The 19,364-nt window shown below is 35.4% G+C and overlaps 1 protein-coding gene across 3 annotated transcripts; it reads left to right on the top strand.

Moving 5' to 3' along the window:
* Positions 1 to 337: 337 nt before the first annotated feature.
* On the top strand, positions 338 to 18,530 carry LOC129261128 (lysocardiolipin acyltransferase 1-like). 3 transcript variants are annotated; one of them, XM_064099201.1, is made up of 2 exons: positions 338 to 442; positions 6,318 to 18,530. In XM_064099201.1, coding segments are annotated over exons 1-2 (1,131 nt in total). In that variant the 5' UTR covers positions 338 to 440; the 3' UTR covers positions 7,447 to 18,530. The 3 variants fall into 3 exon arrangements, with proteins under 3 accessions (XP_063955271.1, XP_063955272.1, XP_063955270.1); XM_064099202.1 differs by lacking the exon at positions 338 to 442 and adding an exon at positions 910 to 1,041; XM_064099200.1 differs by lacking the exon at positions 338 to 442 and adding an exon at positions 1,997 to 2,069.
* Positions 18,531 to 19,364: the final 834 nt, after the last annotated feature.

The following is a 19,364-nucleotide window of genomic DNA, read 5'->3' as shown; positions in this document are numbered from 1 at the left end:
TAAACCTAATTTTACATACCACAGGCACAGCATAGCCTACATAGGGCGAGGCGAGCTAGGTCGTTGTCAATTGAAGCTAAACCGAGCACTCAAAATATGCAGGCTAAACAATTACTGATTTTAGTATGCCCTATAAGATGAATGGAAATTTCAAAAAATAAATGGAAATATATATATAATCTTAGCATAATATAAGTTATAATAAATTACAAATAAAATTTTAGATTATTAAAAATATAAACATTAAAAAAAATATGTTAAAAAAGTAACTATTTGGTGATCTTTATTTTTATCATAACATTAAATAAAAATACCGATAAATAAAAAAAACATGTTCCCCATGTTCAGCAAGAAGGGGTTTGACATATACACATACATACTGACATATATATAGTGCGGAGACTGTGGGCGAATGAACAAGTCAACTGTGTTATTAATTCATGTGAGTATATTTGGTCTAATTAAAGTCCAGATTAGGAGCGTTAGATAGACTGTATCTTTCAGGATCTGATAATACTACCGGTACCGTAAGGGCACTAGTATTCAACCCGTTTGGAGAGTTTCCTCAAATATATAGAAATATAGAATTTACCTGAATTTCAGACCCGTCTTATTTCCAAGAGCAAATGCTGGTTATTCTTTTTCCGTTATTTTTTTCTTCAACCAGTTGACTGTGTGCGCGGGCGATCGAATTATACGGCGACAGATTTTGGTACTAGTATTCAACCCGTCGGTACTAGTATTCAACCTAGCGATGAAAGAAGACCCCGTCTCTCAATCTGCCCTTGTCCCATCCGACTATGGACTAGACCATTTGAGATGAGACCAAACAGGGAATTAATCAAAGCCAGAGACTTACATAGATCTAGATCTAATTTAGCAATCTAAACCCTTTTGAGATTTGCTATCAATCCTCACTAGGTTGAATACTAGTACCATTCAGTGCAAAAGGCCATCGCCGCATAATTCGATCCTCCGCGCATACAGTCGACAGATTGACAAAGAAAATATCGACAACAGATTACCCTGGAAATAACAAAGGTATGAAATTAAGATAAATTCCCTATTTCTAAATATTTTGGGGAATATGTCAAAATCTTTGAATTATGCCGGGTTGAATACTAGTACCCATACGGTACTTAAAGTTATAACTAGACTGAAATTTTCTCTCACTCGACCTCGATGATCCTCTGGCTCGGGCTCGGCTCTGCTCGCCACGCCCACGCCCACGGCAAGCAGCGGCGACGTACCCGGGGGCGGGGCGGGGCCGGGGCCCGTTGCGTTTACGGTGCACTCATGCTCTCAGCTCAGGCCTCAGCTCACCCTATACTATACCTCAGCCCACCCTATACTATACCTCAGCCTCAGGCGATGTTCGTGCAGGCTCCACTCCACTTCACTACCGCTACACTACGCTCCACCTACCCGAACATCGGGACAGTGAACTAGATCGGATATTCCGAGTCATAAAACTTTTAAAAGGTGGGATGGCAATCATGGTTATCGTAAAAATTAAAGAAAAAAAATATAAAGAGGGATATGAATGACTTAATATCTTACTTTACACCCGTATTTCACTCCGTGTCCATCCTCCGGTTATCCTCAAAATTTGTGATTTTGGGCCATTATCTTTTTCCTCACACGTATTATTCACGGCCGATTTCAAAAACATCGCATGCGATCGGTCGCTGATCGATCGCATAGAGTGCTCAAATAAGTCTCCAAATGGACTTTATATGGATTGGTAAGTGAAATGGAATAATTTTATGAGAGATTATAATACATGTAGCAATATCGATTCGTGCAAGTGCATGGAAGTGGTTTATCTGGACTCCAGGAATCTCCAAATTCTGTGGAAGGATCAGCTCATAGAGAGAGTTGCATGCGACATGCCTTGATTTTACTGTGCACGGTGGCAGTAATGCACCCATGGGTGAGAAAAATCAAGCCATAGATTCTCTATGCAGGGCATAGAAGAAGTCAATGTGTTGTGGATGCCAGAAGTGGCGTCGCAGCATGCGCGTCCCACTAGTTAGACATCCACTGCCAAACGCGGTTCTTTGTGCCAGGTTAGTATTCTATACTGACGCTCGCACTAGTGTGAGTGGATAAGACCAGGGCTTACGTAGTAATATTTTATTATTATCTGTTCTGACTGGAATATAAGTAAAAGCCAAGCAAATAAATTTCACTTGCCTTTTGGGAATGGGGCATTTCTATTTAAATCATTCAGTTTGTATTATTAATTATTTTTTGTCAGTAGCAACATATTCTTTAATCAGACAAAGTCAATGGGAAGGGGTATTAACATCTTAACCACTGTAAAAAAAATGAAAGAGAAAAAATAATAAGGGAACGGCAAAAGTTATATCTGGAAAAAAAAGTGTGAGAAAAGTCCTTCCCTAAAGGCTTTATTTGCCAAAATGTCGGAAAAATCCACATTTCATATTAATGGAATAGTTCCTCAAGAGCGGTGTAAGAAGTCTTTATAAACAAAGAAATTATATGTTTAATTTTGGCTAGAATACACAGCTTCGAAAGAAACTAACTATCAACACACATACAAATGCACACGTGGGACGGTAATGTACTCACCTATGGGTTTTTGTGTGTATTAATTCATTTTAAATTCAGTCTTTTTGAGTCAAAAGAGAGGTCATAATTCCTCATTTTTCTAATGCTTGCAAATAATCAGGGTACTACAGATTTTAGCAATATGAACTGTGGAATGGCATTGAATTTGACTTAGATTTTCAAAGTTCTGTGGACGATTTATTAGCAGCAACATTTCGTATCGCAGATTCCAAGTCTGTAAGCTGCTATAGTACTCCTATGAAGACTCAATAACTCAGTCAAAACAGGATTAGGAGCACTCGTTTATCGGAAGAATCCGCATTATGTTAAAATACGGTACTTAAAATGGAAGGATGGGACATCAAAAGTGTGGTAGATCTGGAATCTACGCTGAAAAATATCAGATACTCTAAATAAAAGAGTTTGGCCTTTGGATTACCAAATTACACTGTGACTGTGAAGCAATATCTTACTCCTCCACCATCTTTGGTCTTCTCAGATCTGGGGGCTGTTTCATAAAATTTATAAATAAGAAATTTGTAATAACAGATTAAATACCAGGTACTGAAATCATTTGATTTGATTCATTTGCTGGTGGGAAACCCGGCAAGCGACACTGGCACCGGTCCGATCGCCCTAGACCAGTAAGAATTGCTGTCAGGCCAATAACTTTTCAGAAAAAGCCAGATTTATGGGTCCGACATGATCAGTAAAAGTATATCATACTGAGAGGGCCTACATACAATTTTCTCCTCTTTGTAAATTATAAAATGGCTCTCTAAAATTGAGAAATGGCTCATGAATTATGCTGTGTGTGTGTGTACTGTTATATATGTTCGGTTTTTTTTTTTTTGGGGGGGGGGGCAATGAAACCAATAAAAGAGCAAAATAAACTAAAGTCTCTTTTAGGTTTTTAGCTCATCCGGCCCTAAGGGCCGGATGAGCTTGTGGCGTGTCGTCCGGCGTCTGTCGTCCGTCCACAATTTCAAAATGCTTCTTCTTCGCCATTTCAAGTCCGATTTCAATTCTGTTTGCTTTATATGATAGTACTAGGTGGGGGATTCAAAACTTCTACACAGAATTTTTAAACTCATTAAATATGCTAATTTATGCGCATTTTTCAAAATTCACAAAAAATACTTCTTCTTCATTTGTTGACCGATTTTGAATTTTTTGCTTCCATCTGGTAGAGCTTTATGAGGTTCACCAAACTTCTACACAAAATTTTGAAATTTTTGCTAGAACAATTTTTATGCTAATTTATGCGAAATTAATTTATGCATATTTTTAAAAATTCACATGAAATGCTTCTTTATTTGTTGACCGATTTTGAATTTTTTTCTTCCATCTGATAGAGCTTCATAAGGTTCACCAAACTTCTACACAGAATCTTTCAATTTGGAGTAGAAAAATATTTATGCTAATTTATGCGAAATTCATAAATCACAGAAAATGCCTCTTTATTTGTTGACTGAATTTCAAAATGCTTCTTCTTCGTCATTTCAATTCTGTTTGCTTTATATGATAGCATGAGGTGGGGGATTCAAAACTTTTACACAGAATTTTGAAATTCATTGAATATGCTAATTTATGCGTATTTTTAAAAATTCACATAAAATGCTTCTTCTTTAATTGTTGACCGATGTTGATTTTTTTTTCTTCCATCTGGTAGAACTTCATGAGGTTCACCAAACTTCTACACAGAATTTTGAAATTTTCAGCAGAAAATTATTTATGTGAAATTTATTCATAAATCACAGAAAATGCCTCTTCTTTATTTGTTGACCGATTTTGATTTCTTTTCTTCCATCTGGTAGAGCTGCATGAGGTTCACCAAACTTGTACACAAAATTTTGAAATTTTGTCTAGAAAATTATTTATGCTAATTTATGCAATTTTTTTTCATAAATCACAAAAAATGTTTTTTCTTCTTCATTTGTTGATCAATTTCAATTTTGTTTGCTTTTTATGATAGCTCGAGGTGGTGATACAAAATTTCATCACAGAATTTTGAAACTCATTAAATATGCTAATTTATTCATATATTTTCAATACTCACAAAAAATACTTTATTTGTTGATTGATTTTGATTATTTTTGTTCCATCTGAGAGCTACATGAGGTTCACCAAGGTTCTTCACAGAGTTAAGAAATTTTGAAAATTATTTATGCTTAATTTATATGAAATTTATTCATAGATCACAAAAAATGCTTCTATGTCATTTCTTCATCAATTTTATTTCTATATCCTCAATTTATGTCACCAATATAATTCACTACAGTGTCAACTGGGCTGAAATTAAAATTGTGTTAAATTTCGTTGCGAGATGCCAGATGAGCTCCACATCATTGATGTGCTAGTTTTTATTATTTTGGGGGGACCAGTAAATTTAAGGTTCGGACCAGTAAAAAAATGGTAAAACTGGGTATCTACTGGTCCGACATGACCAGATTGGACCAGAAGAAAAAAAAGTTATTCTGCGTGGAGCCCTGGTAAACTTTATATAGAATTTTTGCATTTGATGTTACAACAAGTCTTTATGAAATGACCAAGGTCAAATTATGAATTATACAGTGGTGGACCAGGGGTAAATTGCCAATTTGTCTACTCGTCCACTCACCACATGGTCTACTTTCATTTAGTCTAATGCCATTCTGTCCATCAACATTTTGTCTAACAACCATTTGGTCCAATCATCGCTTAGTCTAATAACCTTTTCGTCTATGACCATTTCATCTCATAACCAGTTGGTCTAACATCCATTTCATTTTCATTCATTTTGCACAATTTAACACTTAGTCCAATTAGAGCAAATGGTATATTGTCTAAATGGCTATTGGACCAACTGGTTATTAGATGGAATGACAGACTAAATGAAAGTAGACCACATGGTGAGTGGACGAACTGATGGTAGACCAAATGATATAAGATGAGTTGGCAATTAGACGAATTGGCATTAGACCAACTGGGAATAAACCGAGGTAGGGGCACATGCAGCCCCCCCCCCCCTCCCTCCTTGAAAGTGTTTCTCAGCCAATAAGAATCAAGGAAAATTGTCAGATCTGACATGTTGGACAACAAAATAATGTTGAAAGAAATGCTCCCAGGTTTTATACACTAACATCTGTCATTTTTTATAAGCTGCATGTTGTTTTGAAACATGTATTGTAAAGCCCAGTTTAAAAAAAAATTATTTGTGAGAGCTATTCCTTCCAATACCTACCCAATATCTTTTTGTGATAGAAATGTTGATGTCATCATATTTTCATTATCTATTCTTTGAATTTTTCAGTAAAATGTGACTAATGCAAAGTTCTGTTTCCCAGGCACCCGCATCACTTGTAGCCTTCATGTAAAAAAGAGGGGAAAAAAACTAAGAAAAGAAAAGCAACTACTTGATCTCAGTGCTTTACTTTTCTGAGGTCAGTGCCCAAACTTACTGATAAAAATGTGTACAAAGATTAAGGAAATGTGTTTGTTCTTCTGATTCATAAAAAAGGGTTTTAACAATTGTTTGGTCGCATCAGGGATTAAAGGTTGTTTCTTATTTGATAATAATTTATTGCTTATTGAAGAGTGGAGTTTATATGAAGGTGACATTACAAATAATGGTTTTATGATCAGATGTGTAACCTACTAAACTACAGGTTAATGGTGATCATTTTGGACCTGCTTTTGAGAGTATAAACTTGGTTCTCATTAGTCCTTTGTTCTCATTCTGTACTTTTCTCTCTTTCTTTCAGGATGGGTCATTCAAAAGTGAAGGGGTTTTTGTCGCTATTTTTATCATTCTATTCTGCCTTTGTGGTCTCGGTCTTCTTGATGGGTCCATTTCTGCCGTTGATGATTCTTGCTCCGCAGATCTACCGCCGGATCACAGATCGCTTCATCGGGCTCTGGATGATGCTGCCGGTGTCGTTACTGGAGATTTTCTATGGCTGTCGTTTCAAGAGCATTGGTGACAAACTGGTGCCGAACGAACGTAGCCTCCTCATCTTGAATCACCGCACCCGGATAGATTGGCTTTTCTTCATTGCCTGCATGATGAGACAAACCAACTCTTCGGACCTCAAGATCATCCTGAAGTCCCAGCTCAAGAACGCACCATGTCTTGGTTGGTCCATGCAGGTTGCCTGCTTCATCTTCCTATCCCGCCAATGGGTCAAAGACCGTGTCTGGATGACTACCGTCCTGAAGTACTTTGCGGAGCTGCGGTACAACTTCCAGCTCCTCCTCTTCCCCGAAGGCATCAATTTTTGTCGGACAGGTCAAGAGATCAGTAATGCCTATGCCCAGAAGAACGACCTACCCATGTATAAGTATGTTCTTCATCCCCACACTACAGGTTTTTCCTTCACTTTGGACTACCTGAAGCAGATAAAGAAGGTTGACACTGTCTATGACGTGACCGTGGCCTACTGTGACGTTATCCCGGAGAAGGGCGAGATTGACTTCTTCAGAGGTAACGTTCCCAAGGAGATGCAGTTCCTGATCCACAAGTATCCTGTCAGTGAGCTTCCCAACAACAAGGAAGACCTGGACAACTGGTGCGTGGAGAAGTGGAAGGAGAAGGAGAACCGTCTTGAAAAATTCTACACTGGATCCAAGACGTTTGTGGGCCAGGAAGGTGGTGAACTGCTGGACCTCTCTGCCATGTGTCTCCCGAAGGTCTACTTTGTCATCACTTTCTGGGTGACTGCGTTCTTTGGTACCCTGTACGCCATGATCTTCTCCTCCTTTGTCTTTTGGAGTGTTATAGTCCTTATGGCAACATATGTCATAATGGGTAAGTACTTTGGTGGTGCTGATAATCTTGCCATAGCTAGCTTTAACTTCACTCAGGATATCACTCATAAGGCCAGGACCACTTAGTTAGTTATAAAGCTCTAATTGCAAAATGACCAAGCACATTCTTGTGCAAATCTTTGATTGCCTATAAAGTCAGGTCCAGTTTTATGTATTGAATCTACTCCAGAATTGCTGTCAGAGTGCTCTTTTGAATTATGTCACATTACTTTGAATTGAGATGTGTGTATAATTAAGAAATAAATGATAATTTTCACGATAAACTAGAAAAATAAATAATGATTTCCATTCCTTATCATAAACAATGGTTGTACTGCACACATGTAGTGCTACATCATCCTGTGAGGATGTGACACCATCCTCAATCAAAGGGTTCTGATGACCCGCTGCCTTCTGAAACTGGGTGTTGTCTATTTAACAAAGCTTATGAGAATTGAAAGAATTCAGTAGACACCAAGTCAACGATGTATGCTCTACATGTAGATGGGATTGGTAATGAATGGGAAGCGAGGACTAAGGATGCAGTATCAGCAAATTTTTTTATGAATTCACAGGAAATAATACCGAACGGACTTAGGTCTTTACGTCATGTTTTCAAATACAAGGATATTAACACATGTTGGCTACATATGTCAAGGAGTATTTTCTTTACTCTCTCTCTCTCTCTCTCTCTCTCTCTCTCTCTCTCTTCAATTTCCTTGTTATTACAAAAGCTTCCTATTGGCTAATGTCAACATTGACTGCTTTGTCAAACTTTCATGATACACTGACAGGGTGATGAAGTGTGATCTAGCAAAGAATCTTGCAACTCATGATACCAGGAAATCAAAACAAGGCCTTGTCTTTGAAACTCTTTTTCAATTTCCTTGTTACCAAAACTGTTTATGTATGATAAAACCTAGCAATCAATTGAGGGTTGAATTCTGCCTATGATTGCATTGATCACTGTTTGCAATCAATCGGGAAGCCTTGTGTGAACAGGGCTCCTAGTGTCAACAATCATCCTAGATCATTCAAAATACATCATGCTCTTTCATTTTAAACCATTCCAATGCGTACATGTAGTATTTTACCAAATTCAAAATGCAATGTTATGCAAAGTTTGGTAGTTCATGGAAGTGGATTTTGTATGTATTCATTTTTTTTTTGGAGGTGGGTGGTGCATGTAGTAAGTTGTATATTTTAATGAACATGTACATGTATGCACTAAGTTAGACTTCTTTTCAAAGATAAACGTATAAAGGAAATGACTGTATTTCCTGTAAATCATCATTTAAACAAACCAGTTATACATGTATCATAATACACATTAGTAATTTTTACTTCAGAGATATCTACATTATATTCCATGAATATCCCTTCTCATCTTATTGCAAGTTCTCACACTATGTCCAACTTGGTTGCTCATTCATGTGTGTCACTTTATAAACAGGGTAACCTAGAAGTACGGTATGCTGTAAATGTGATTTTAATCACCTTCTAATCAATCCATATCAACCCATGAGAAAGCAAGCGATACTTGTTTGCTTTAAAGATTTGATGTTATGTATGCATGAGATCAGGGTTTGAAATTACATAAATTTACAATAAGCAGATGTACATTAAGAACAAAATGCCTTAAATGAGAGTTTGTATTATACAGTGTAACAGAGTTTGATGTTGTGTTGTTCCACCGCGCAGTGAAATGAGTGAATTGCTTTTGGGGACTTTCTTTGCAAGCAGCTAATTTAGGTTTATTCTTTAATACAAAGAATAATTTAGAGTTGTAATGATGCTTGATGTATGCTATTTGATGTTGATTGGTTAAATGGTGATACCCTGTAAATACATGTAGTGTGTGTATAACATCCTTTTTTAATACATGCACCAACCAAAGAACCAATATGTGACATGTACATGTAAATTTATGATACCAAGCTAAATCTATATGGATTATAATTGCACTTGAATTTTACATACATGTATGTACATGCAAGTGTTAATCCTATAGAATGTACATGTAGGTAATTGTGCTTCTGTTTTATACATGATGATGAACAAATGAACACTGTCATTTAAAAATGAACAAATTCTAATATTGTTTCAAAACTGCACAGGTATGGAAGGAAAAGGTACACAATTTTTTTAATGTCTTTGAAATTATCATTCTTTGGTTTCTAATCAATTGTCAAGACAAAAAATTGTGAAGTTCATGTGAACACTGTGTACATGTACCTCTAGAAAACGTATGAAGTCAAGTCAAGAAACTACATGGTGGGGGGGGGGGGGGGAATTGGCATTTATGATGTACATTTTATGTGGTATTTCAAATTTTAAGTTTAAATGAAAGAGAGAATTATAGAGACATGAAGGCAACAGTTAGATGATAGTAAACATCAGAAAATATGTAAATTGGTTGACCAATGACCAATACTATGACAATGTTCTGCTTGGAATTTTGTACATTTATACATACTGTACTTAAGTATATTTTGCAATAACATTAGATTCTAATACTAAATAGGTTCATTATTGCGGACTGAAATAATCGCTAGAGGGTATTCATTTGTCTCGCAATCTACTATGGTCAACAAGGAAATTCGTGATCACTCTCGCAAAAAGTGTTCACTAGCTTACAAGTTCACGAGCTTTCGAGTGCCGCTGCAACTCTTTATCAAGTGACGAAAATTATCTGATAACGTAGTCTACTTATACCAATCCCCAGGACCGTACGCACGAACACGGGAACAATAGGTGGGCACTGATCCGTTGTGTGATTGGTCGGGCATTTCACCAATCAGTGCGTCGATGTACGGTGCGGCCGGAGATCTGTATATGCAAATAAGCCTGAGGTATATGTATGCAAATACGCCGCGAGTCGGCAATATGCAAATAAGACAAAATTGGCGGACTCGCTAGTTTCCCGTGGGTGGGGGTTGACTAGCTGAGCAGTCCCTCGCTCGGGGCTGGGAACGATCGGGTCAGCGTGCACTGCCAGGTAAGGGGGTATTGTGCTGTCGGATGGTTTGCATCCAGAAATCGGAGATGTCGATCCCGCTGTCTCTGTTGAAGCTATTAGGACAAAGATGTATACTAATAGCCTCCTTAATCCTGCGTGTATACCAATGTCTCTCTTTGGCAACGCAATGTACACCCTCCCAATCTGGGTGGTGTTGCTTCTCCCAAGCATGTTCTGCCACTGCGGATGTGTCGGTTCGCTGTAACCGAACATCGCGCTTGTGTTTAGAAATGCGTTCAACTATCGGTCGGGCTGTTTCACCGATGTAAGACCCTTACAAGAACATTAGATTCATCAGTAATTGTTTTCAAGCCTGGTTTTCATTGGGGCTAAGGTTTTGGCAAGGACACAAAATTTACAGAGTCTAACATTCCCATTTTATGTGACAAAAGTGCACAAAACCTTTGCCAATTGTTCATTGGGGTCACTTGGAATTGCTTTTTGTTCGTGAGAAGTTTTTGAACAAAATTAGAATTACTTGCGAACTAACAGCAACCCCTGCGAACAATTGGCAAAGCTTCAGAACATTTACATGTAAGTCATGCACTTTCACACACTGTTGTTGGAAAAATACAAATGTTGGACTTCGCCATTTCTTGGCATTCGCTTCCTTGCAAAACCTGAGCACAACATATTTGTGATCCCCATGAAAACCAGGCTTAGTGTTGTTTTTGTCTAATAAGCTGAAAGTTTACTGGTTCATGAGTCAAATATGATGTGCAGTTATCCTTATTCTTTTGAGATACATCTGAAATAGTTTGTTTTTTGTTTTTTGCCAATCTAATAAGCCTGTTCACTGATGTAAACTGCGCACGAGCAGTAAATGGTCATTTGTGATAAACCATGAAGGCAGTTTTCAAATTCACTGACATAGGCATTTGTGAATTCACAATTATTCATGTATTACTCTTAAAATATTCTTTTCATCACATCCAAGCTGAAGAATAACAAAGTCTTCATAATCACTGGTATTTGACAGTAGCCCAAACAATAGTCAAATGTGCCAAAAGCAGAAAAAACAATAAGATTTCCCAACTTTACCCCGAATGTACTATTCTAGTCACTGGTCTATACAATGCCTTTTGTTCTTAGAATTTGAATGCTTTGCTGAGAAAGCTTACGCAACATCTTCATTTGAAAATATTAGTGCTCATCCTAATGAAAAAACGGCAGAGGTCATTTGAGAAAAGTTTATAATGAGCTAACCATGAGCTTGCATATTATAATATACAGTTAAGCTAACGATTAACTATATACGTAGATAATGGGGTGGGGCTCGTCTTGTGCAATTTTCTTTTGGTTTGAGTGGTGCAATTGTTTGTCCATTTAATAAGGGTGACTGCTACATGTATGTACAAGTGTGGATTTGTTTTGCATTGTTTACATTATATTTTGTGTGATGATTTGATGGCTGAAGTGCATCATAAAATTAATTTAATTGAGTTGATTCAACTGTACAAATGTAGATCTACACATGTGCTGACATTCTTTACTTTATTTGAAAATCTCTCAATTTCTTGTTTTGTTTGAAGCTTAATATGCAATATAAAATTCAATATACTTTATATATTTTAGAGGTTTTATGGTATGAAAATTACTCAGAAATACATGTATACTGCCAAATGTATGTTGTAGATTTTATGTAATGATTGCTTTAATTTAATTTCAGCTGAAATGTGTTTTGAGCTCTTTAAAATGTTGAGAATCCCAAGCCTAACATGTATGTTTCCAAATTTATCAAGCAATATCTTGCTCCAGACTCAATTTTGTGGTTGTGCACGTGTTGAGATTCTCAATGTGGCAGGATTTAATATGCAGGAATGGCTTGTTCAAGACTACATTTGCCGCTGCCAACTCGGTTGCATGAAATTTCAAGAACATACATGTATATACAGTAGGGGAAGGCAGGGTAAGTTGTGACACTTTTTGCATTTTGTACTACATGTAAGTACTAACATCCTCTAAAAGGAAAAGAACAGTCATGTACATTTGCTCCTTTCTGCCTGTATGTCAATGTTTTTTTTATTTTTTATAGATTACCATAAGAATTACCATGGCTCAACTTGCCCCATATTGGCTGGCTCAAATTCCCCCAGTCCAAACTTAATGCGATATTTTCACATCTACACAACATTCTAATGCATCCATCAGGTAATGAATGAGAATCCATACCTGGACTAACAATATTGTTCTTATTTCTTTGTTATATTAAAGATGTGTGTGGGTAAAAGCACTGATCTATTTCACATTCTTTTTTACTTTTTTGGCTGAAATTTGTATTTTTCCCTCTAAAAAAGTACTTTTTGTAAAAGGGTTATGTAATGGGTCATCAATACATGACACCACCACAATATCTGACTCATTCATTATTGGCCTTGGGGTGGTGGCTCAACTTGCCCCTATGCTCAACTTACCCCGCCTTCCCCTACCTATAGACCTTATGCATTGACACCATCATGCCGCCATCTTTAAAGGAAAGTTCACCCTAACAAAAAGTTAACTGTAAAAATAACAGAAATATTTAAAAATATCGGTGAAAGTTGGAGGAAAATTCATCACAGATTTATAAAGTTATTAGAATTTTAAGTTTTTGATTTGTGACATCGCATGCGAGCAGCTTCACATGAATCTTGAAAAAAATAAAAAATCAATGGAATGTCATTTTCTCAAAAAATAGAAAATGGGTTTTATTGTACCTTTATTAGTACATCAAGAGATAAATTATTTCACACCCACTCCTGAAAGAAGAAAGTGTTCAGTCATCACAAACCATTAAAAAAATAAAAATTTATTCATTTTTTATCATAAAAGTATGGGGCAGCTGCTTGTATACAAATCAATAACTCAACATTCTAATAATTTTCTTTATCTTTTAATGGATTTTCTTCCATCCTTCACCAATATTTTTTCTACTATTTTTACAATAGACTTTTCATCAGGGTAGCCTTCCCCTTTAAGAGGCTGAAGCCATTGCCTTGCATGCATTGGTGATCTGCAGCTGGAGCATCTCTGACAACTCCATTTACATGTATTCGTATATCCTCTGAGGGAGGGCGCTTTGAGATTATGATGTCATAGATGCATAAATAAGGTCTATCAGAATATTTGTATTATGGTTGAAATTCAACTTAGGACACAGCACTTGCTTTGATAACAGCTGTGTACATGTAGCCAAAGAAATCACAAGCGATTAATCATATTTTGTATATTATAATCAGCAGGCCCTTGGATCAATACAATATTGTACATACATGCCCAATATGCAACATGCACCCTTACATAGATAAATGCATGGTATCAAGTGGCTGTTGTTTTCCTTTGGAATAGCTGGTACTTGTATGTGCCTGGATTTTTGTATCAAAGGTATGATGAACAAATTAAGATTAGACATGGTGCATAATAGATGCTAATATTTTTCCATAACATGAAGGTGTAGAGGGGAAAAGACACTCAAGTTAGTTTATTGATTACATGTAGTAGTGTATGTAACATGGTGCTGTGTTGAACATCAGTTGTTTGTTCTTTTTTTTTGATATTTCTCAACTCATTCCATACATAAGTATCACATGCACAGATACATTGTAATTTAAAAAAGCATACATTTCAAAACAAATCCAAATAAATAGTTCATTTTTTATACAAAATTCCACTTTTTTCGATGCACGTTCATCAAATTCGGTTTAAAAGCAACAATTCTCTCAATTGTTTCTATTTTGTCCAAACCAAGTATAAAATGAGCCAAAGTGGGTTTGTTATTCTTGTATAATACATGAAAACATTTAAATGAAATATTTTGCAAACAACACAATTATATTGGTAAGATGAAAGTTTACAAGAAACTCCCAAAAAAAATTTAATGTCACTGAATTTTGAAGGTTCTAATACATGCTTGGCCTTCAACCATTCATGAACTTTGTTCCAAAATGAAATTCACATCTAAGAAATAGATGATTAATTGTTTGAATGTGATTTTCACAGAAATTACAAAAAGGATAATCTTTTACTCCAATTTTAATTTTAAAATCTTGTGTTGAAATTCTTCTATAAATATATTTGAATTGGAAGTTTCAAAGTTTAGTATCAATTGAGGACTTATATAAAAGAGGGAAGTGAGAGTTCCAAATATGAGAGTCTGACAGATTATGACTCAGATCATCTTGCCATTTGTTTTCTTGTTCTTTTTTTTTTAAGGTGTTTCTAGAATATTGTAATTAGTAGTTGTAGTACTTCGTAATAGAGGTACGTGTATTTGAAGTATTATGATTGTATTATTTTTTTATTACTTTTATCATTATTGTTGTTATCACTATCATCATCATCATCACCATCATCTTCATCATCATCATCACCTTCATCATCATCAAAAACAAGATCATCATTCATCAATCCTCATCGTCATTGACATTTATTCTTGTTGTTAGTATTTTGTTTAAGTGTTTAAGTGTATCATTGTAAAATATACCACAGAAAACAAGATACAACATATAATTGCTACATGCATGTATCAACATTTAAAGGGCACACTGACAAAGATTAGAATAATAGTGAATTACAGAACACTTATTCTTGCATACATGTCGTAGTCTGCATTCAAAGGTCTTACTGTAAAACTAAATGTTCAATGGTGGGCACTATGAGTATCGTTGAACATTCCAATCTTCATTGTGAGCTAGTGACCGTCCATTAATTCTTTGTGAAAATTTGAATTTTACATTATGAGAATATTTAGTGCGCCTCTCTCTCTCTAGTTTATTTTTTCTTTAAAAAGGATTTCTTTAATAGGATTGTATCATTTGCATCAAGTGTACATACATGTACATCTTGGATAAAGATTCAATCGTGGAAATTCTAGCCCATTCCATGCCACAGAAAAAAATGTTTCATACCAAAAGATAAAGTATGCAGTTTTTATTTTTGTTAATTCAATTTTTATGTGTTTATGTATTTATTACTGTTATACTATTTTTTTTGGGGGGATAGGTTAATCTTGATCACATGAATTTTCATGTTAAATTGCAAAATACATGAATATGAAACATGCATTTATTTAATATTTCCCGTGTAGTTTTGGGACATACACTTTGTGTAATGTGCATGTAGTAATAAACAAGAATGCACTTTTTTTTTTGGGGGGGGGGGATTTGTTATGGGGCCAATGTATGGCATTTTGTCTCTCCCTGTACTTACCTGCTTTGTTGTTTAAAGACCCAGACCAGACCCAAAAATGAAAATGACGAATCACATACCAATCGAAAGTTTAAAGACTACTAAATACAGCAATGTAAGCTTTATGCATTTTCACCGCTTAACAGCTGAGTATTTGGCTAAAGAACAGCTCCAATTATCAGGCTTAGAAAACAGGCTTTATTGTGCTTTTCATCGGCCTCAAGACCGTGACGTCACTTTGTGTGAGAAGCATTGTGATTCCATAGGTTTGTACACAGAAAAACTGGGTGATTTTTTTGCTTTCCAGATTACGCATTTCACATATATTTTTTCCCGCATGAAATCTACAGTTTTGGACTAGTTTTTGCCGTATTTTATTTCCTGCTTATATGGCGCAGATTTCAATTCTATCTCCATTCAGATTATGTGTAACAACTTTTCCTGACAGCAATTTAGGCCCAATAAGAGCCACACCAAAAAATTAGTGAATAGTTGTAAGTTTCCCTCCATTTGAACACTGAATAATTGTGACTGCCATTTTCATCTGATAATAAAAAAAAAATTGAATTCATAATCTGGAAATCAGAAAAATCACAATTTTTTTGTACACAAACCTATGGAATCACGACCCTCCATACACAACATGACGTCATCATTTTCATGCGACGTGGGGGTGCTCAATCGAAACATGTTCAGGAGGAGCGATATCTTTGATTTCTATTTAATTTTTTAACTAATGGAAGGAGATATATGTAATATTTTTGGTATATTTCTATTCTATGAATCATTACCTTTCTGTTGATGTATGGTTGTATTTACCCTGGTCAGGGTCTTTAAGTACAGTTTTTGTTTGAGAACTGCATTGAAATGTTTTGTGCTTTCAAAAAAAAAGTTTGAAATTTCTTTTTCAAATCCATGGAGTCACAATTGATGTAAATTTAATACTGTACTTACACCTTTTCTAGCTATTTCTATGTGTCACAATTTTATAAGTATGTTTGTGTACAGAGCAGATGTGAAATACATATAGTGTGAATTACATGTACAATCACAAAGTGCTTCCATACCGAAAAATAGCCTTTAATGGAGAATTTGGAGTATATCAATAAATTGATCCTTTACACTTATATATGAAGTTTAGACTATCAAGTTCAGCTGGAAAGAACACTAAGGCCCGTATTCTGAAGTCAGGTTTAACTTAGACCATGGTCTAACTCTGTGCTAAAATTACGGGAAGCCAACAGTTCAAAATTTCTGTTTATATTTCTTATGTTTACTATTTTGTTTCCTTTTGCTTTCATAATGAAGAAAAGTAATTCAGTTATTATTCCCAGACAATTATGAACGATTTGGGTGTCATAATTGAATGTGTACTGCAAGGGATTTGTGCTCCAGTTGGCTCTCCATAGTTAAACCACAACTTTAACCAGGGTTTAATTTAAACCCGAGTTCAGAATACGGGCCAATGTCCCACACTATATCCTAGTGTGTTCACACTGTGGAACACCAAGAATATCATCACCTCACCGTTAAATTTGAGCATTTTAACAGTACAAATCACATTTTAGTAGTTTACTTATGTGAACACACTGGAACTTTCACACTGTGGAGGTGTCCACATTGCAAATTTACATGTATTTTCACACTGAACATTTTAGCAGTGTGCACATTTTCACATGATCCACTATGTGAACACTCACGCTAAAGTAGGTATCCACAATGTGAACACATTACTGTGGTTGTGTCAATAATTTGAAATTTTCTTCACTCTGTTCAATTTGAACATTTTAAAAGTGTGCATCACATATTCACATAGTCCTCCATGTTAACATACTGTGTGACAAATTGTCTGGCTCTGTGTTCTATCCAGCAAGGTTATTACAGTACATCATTGTAATCTATTTGAATTGTATCATTATTAAAATCTTTTTCTGTGAGATTGTGGTATAATGTAATGTGTAGAAAATGTGAAAATTAGGGTAGGGTAAACACTATCCAAACTCTTGTTGTTGTTTTTTTTTTATCAATCAGCACTCCCTGAATACACTGTACTTATTTCCCCTTTTTTCTCATTTTTGGGGTATCATTATACTGAACTGATGTCTGGTTATGAGCATTCAGAGATGTTTCAAATTAGAATGCATAGACATGTACAGAGTGAGAAATAACTCTCTTTAGTGATCAATTATTAGAAGAGTAAATCAGTCAGTATTGAAAATGAGTATTAAGTACTAGTATGTTTACACATACAGTGGCTGCCGAACATGACATGGGGAGGGAGGTTTAGGGGCTTCAGCACCCCCCCCCCCCGATGTTTGCAGGAAAAAAAAATGAAATCTGCGATCAAATTGTAACTCTGCATGTTCAGCCCCCCACTTTCAAACTCAATCTGCAGAATACAAATTTACATACAATACAGGGTGAAGCCCATTTTATCTAATATCAGTTCAATATCACCTTAACATGATAAATATATGGTATATGTGGTGTGCATTTCACTTTGACTTTGTAACACGTAGGTAACATAAAACACATTGTTTGATATTTCAAATCTGTGTTTTCACCCCATTGAAAAGTGCATTGAGACATGGGTTGGATTTTTTTCTTCTTCTTTGTTCATAGTAAACGAGGGCAACTTCAACTGATTGGATAATACTTTTACTCTAAAATTAACTCTGCAATTAATTATGTTTGTCAATTGTCATAAACCAATGAAAGAAAAGAATGTTTGCCTTCATAATCATTCCATAGTTACATGTATATAATCCGTTTCCAGCTGCTTATTTCCAGTATTGTAAATCGTGTTTGAGACCAGGTTCTGATTTTATCATTTTGTAGAATGAAAAAGAGTAATAATGTAAATAGCTTTATAATTTTTTGCTAGTATTTTGTATGTTTTGCAGTTGAATAAATTCACTTTATTTCTCCAGATTGTCTTGGATATCTTATAATTTAAATTAGACAAAATAAAGAAAATTCACCAGAATTTGATTCCTTGTATTTTTCATTTTGTTAAAGTTTGCATCGATTTGATCATGTATGATTTGATGTTGTTTTTATGTGTGCAAGGCATTGGTTAAAAGGGTACTCCAGGCTGAAAATATTTGTATCTAAATGAATACATGTAGAGTAAAATTCACAGAGCAAAATGCTGAAAATGTCATCAAAATCTAATAACAAATGACAAAATCATTGAATTTCAAAGTTTTGCAATATTTTGTGAAAATAGTTTATGCATGCCGTCATGAATATTCATTAGGTTGGCTGATGATATCACATGAAATCATAATTGTTTCATTTTTCATACATGTGTGAATGATATGTCTCCCTTAAAATGAAATAGGTTGCAGTAATGAATTTCCAATGCATTAAGTCAGTTTGTCAATCCTTTTTTTTTGTTCTTTGTAGAAAAAATATGATAAACCTAATTTCATATAATCAATTAAAAAAGAACAAGTGGGGATATGACAGCTTGCTCATTGAATATTCATGAAGACATATATAGAACTGATATCGAACTGTTCCACTGGAATCATACAAATCTGTAAAATGCCATAGATTTGTTATTCCTTGTCCGATTCTGATCAAATTGTCAGTATTTTGTTTGTCTTATATTTCTTTATCTTTTCAAATCATATTATTTTCGACCTTGAGTACCCCTTTAACAAATAAGAGCTTCAAGGTCCCATCTGTCACCTGCATCGCATAGGATGTATGAAAATAATGAAACCCTGAAAAAAAGTGGACCTGAAAATCATTGTATAGCCTCAAAAATATGGAAAATAAAGTGACCAGAAAGTGCAGAAACACCATCCAAATT

The sequence above is a fragment of the Lytechinus pictus genome, chromosome 5, assembly GCF_037042905.1.
Source record: "Lytechinus pictus isolate F3 Inbred chromosome 5, Lp3.0, whole genome shotgun sequence".
NCBI classification, from domain to species: domain Eukaryota; kingdom Metazoa; phylum Echinodermata; class Echinoidea; order Temnopleuroida; family Toxopneustidae; genus Lytechinus; species Lytechinus pictus.
This window is presented reverse-complemented; position numbering and strand designations above follow the sequence as displayed.

Excerpts from the sequence above, each read along its gene's own strand:
- LOC129261128 (XM_064099200.1), top strand. The coding sequence starts at position 2,017 with ATGCGCGTCCCACTAGTTAGACATCCACTGCCAAACGCGGTTCTTTGT. Across the intron at positions 2,070-6,317 it reads AACGCGGTTCTTTGTGCCAG|GATGGGTCATTCAAAAGTGA; the intron begins GTTAGTATTCTA and ends TCTTTCTTTCAG.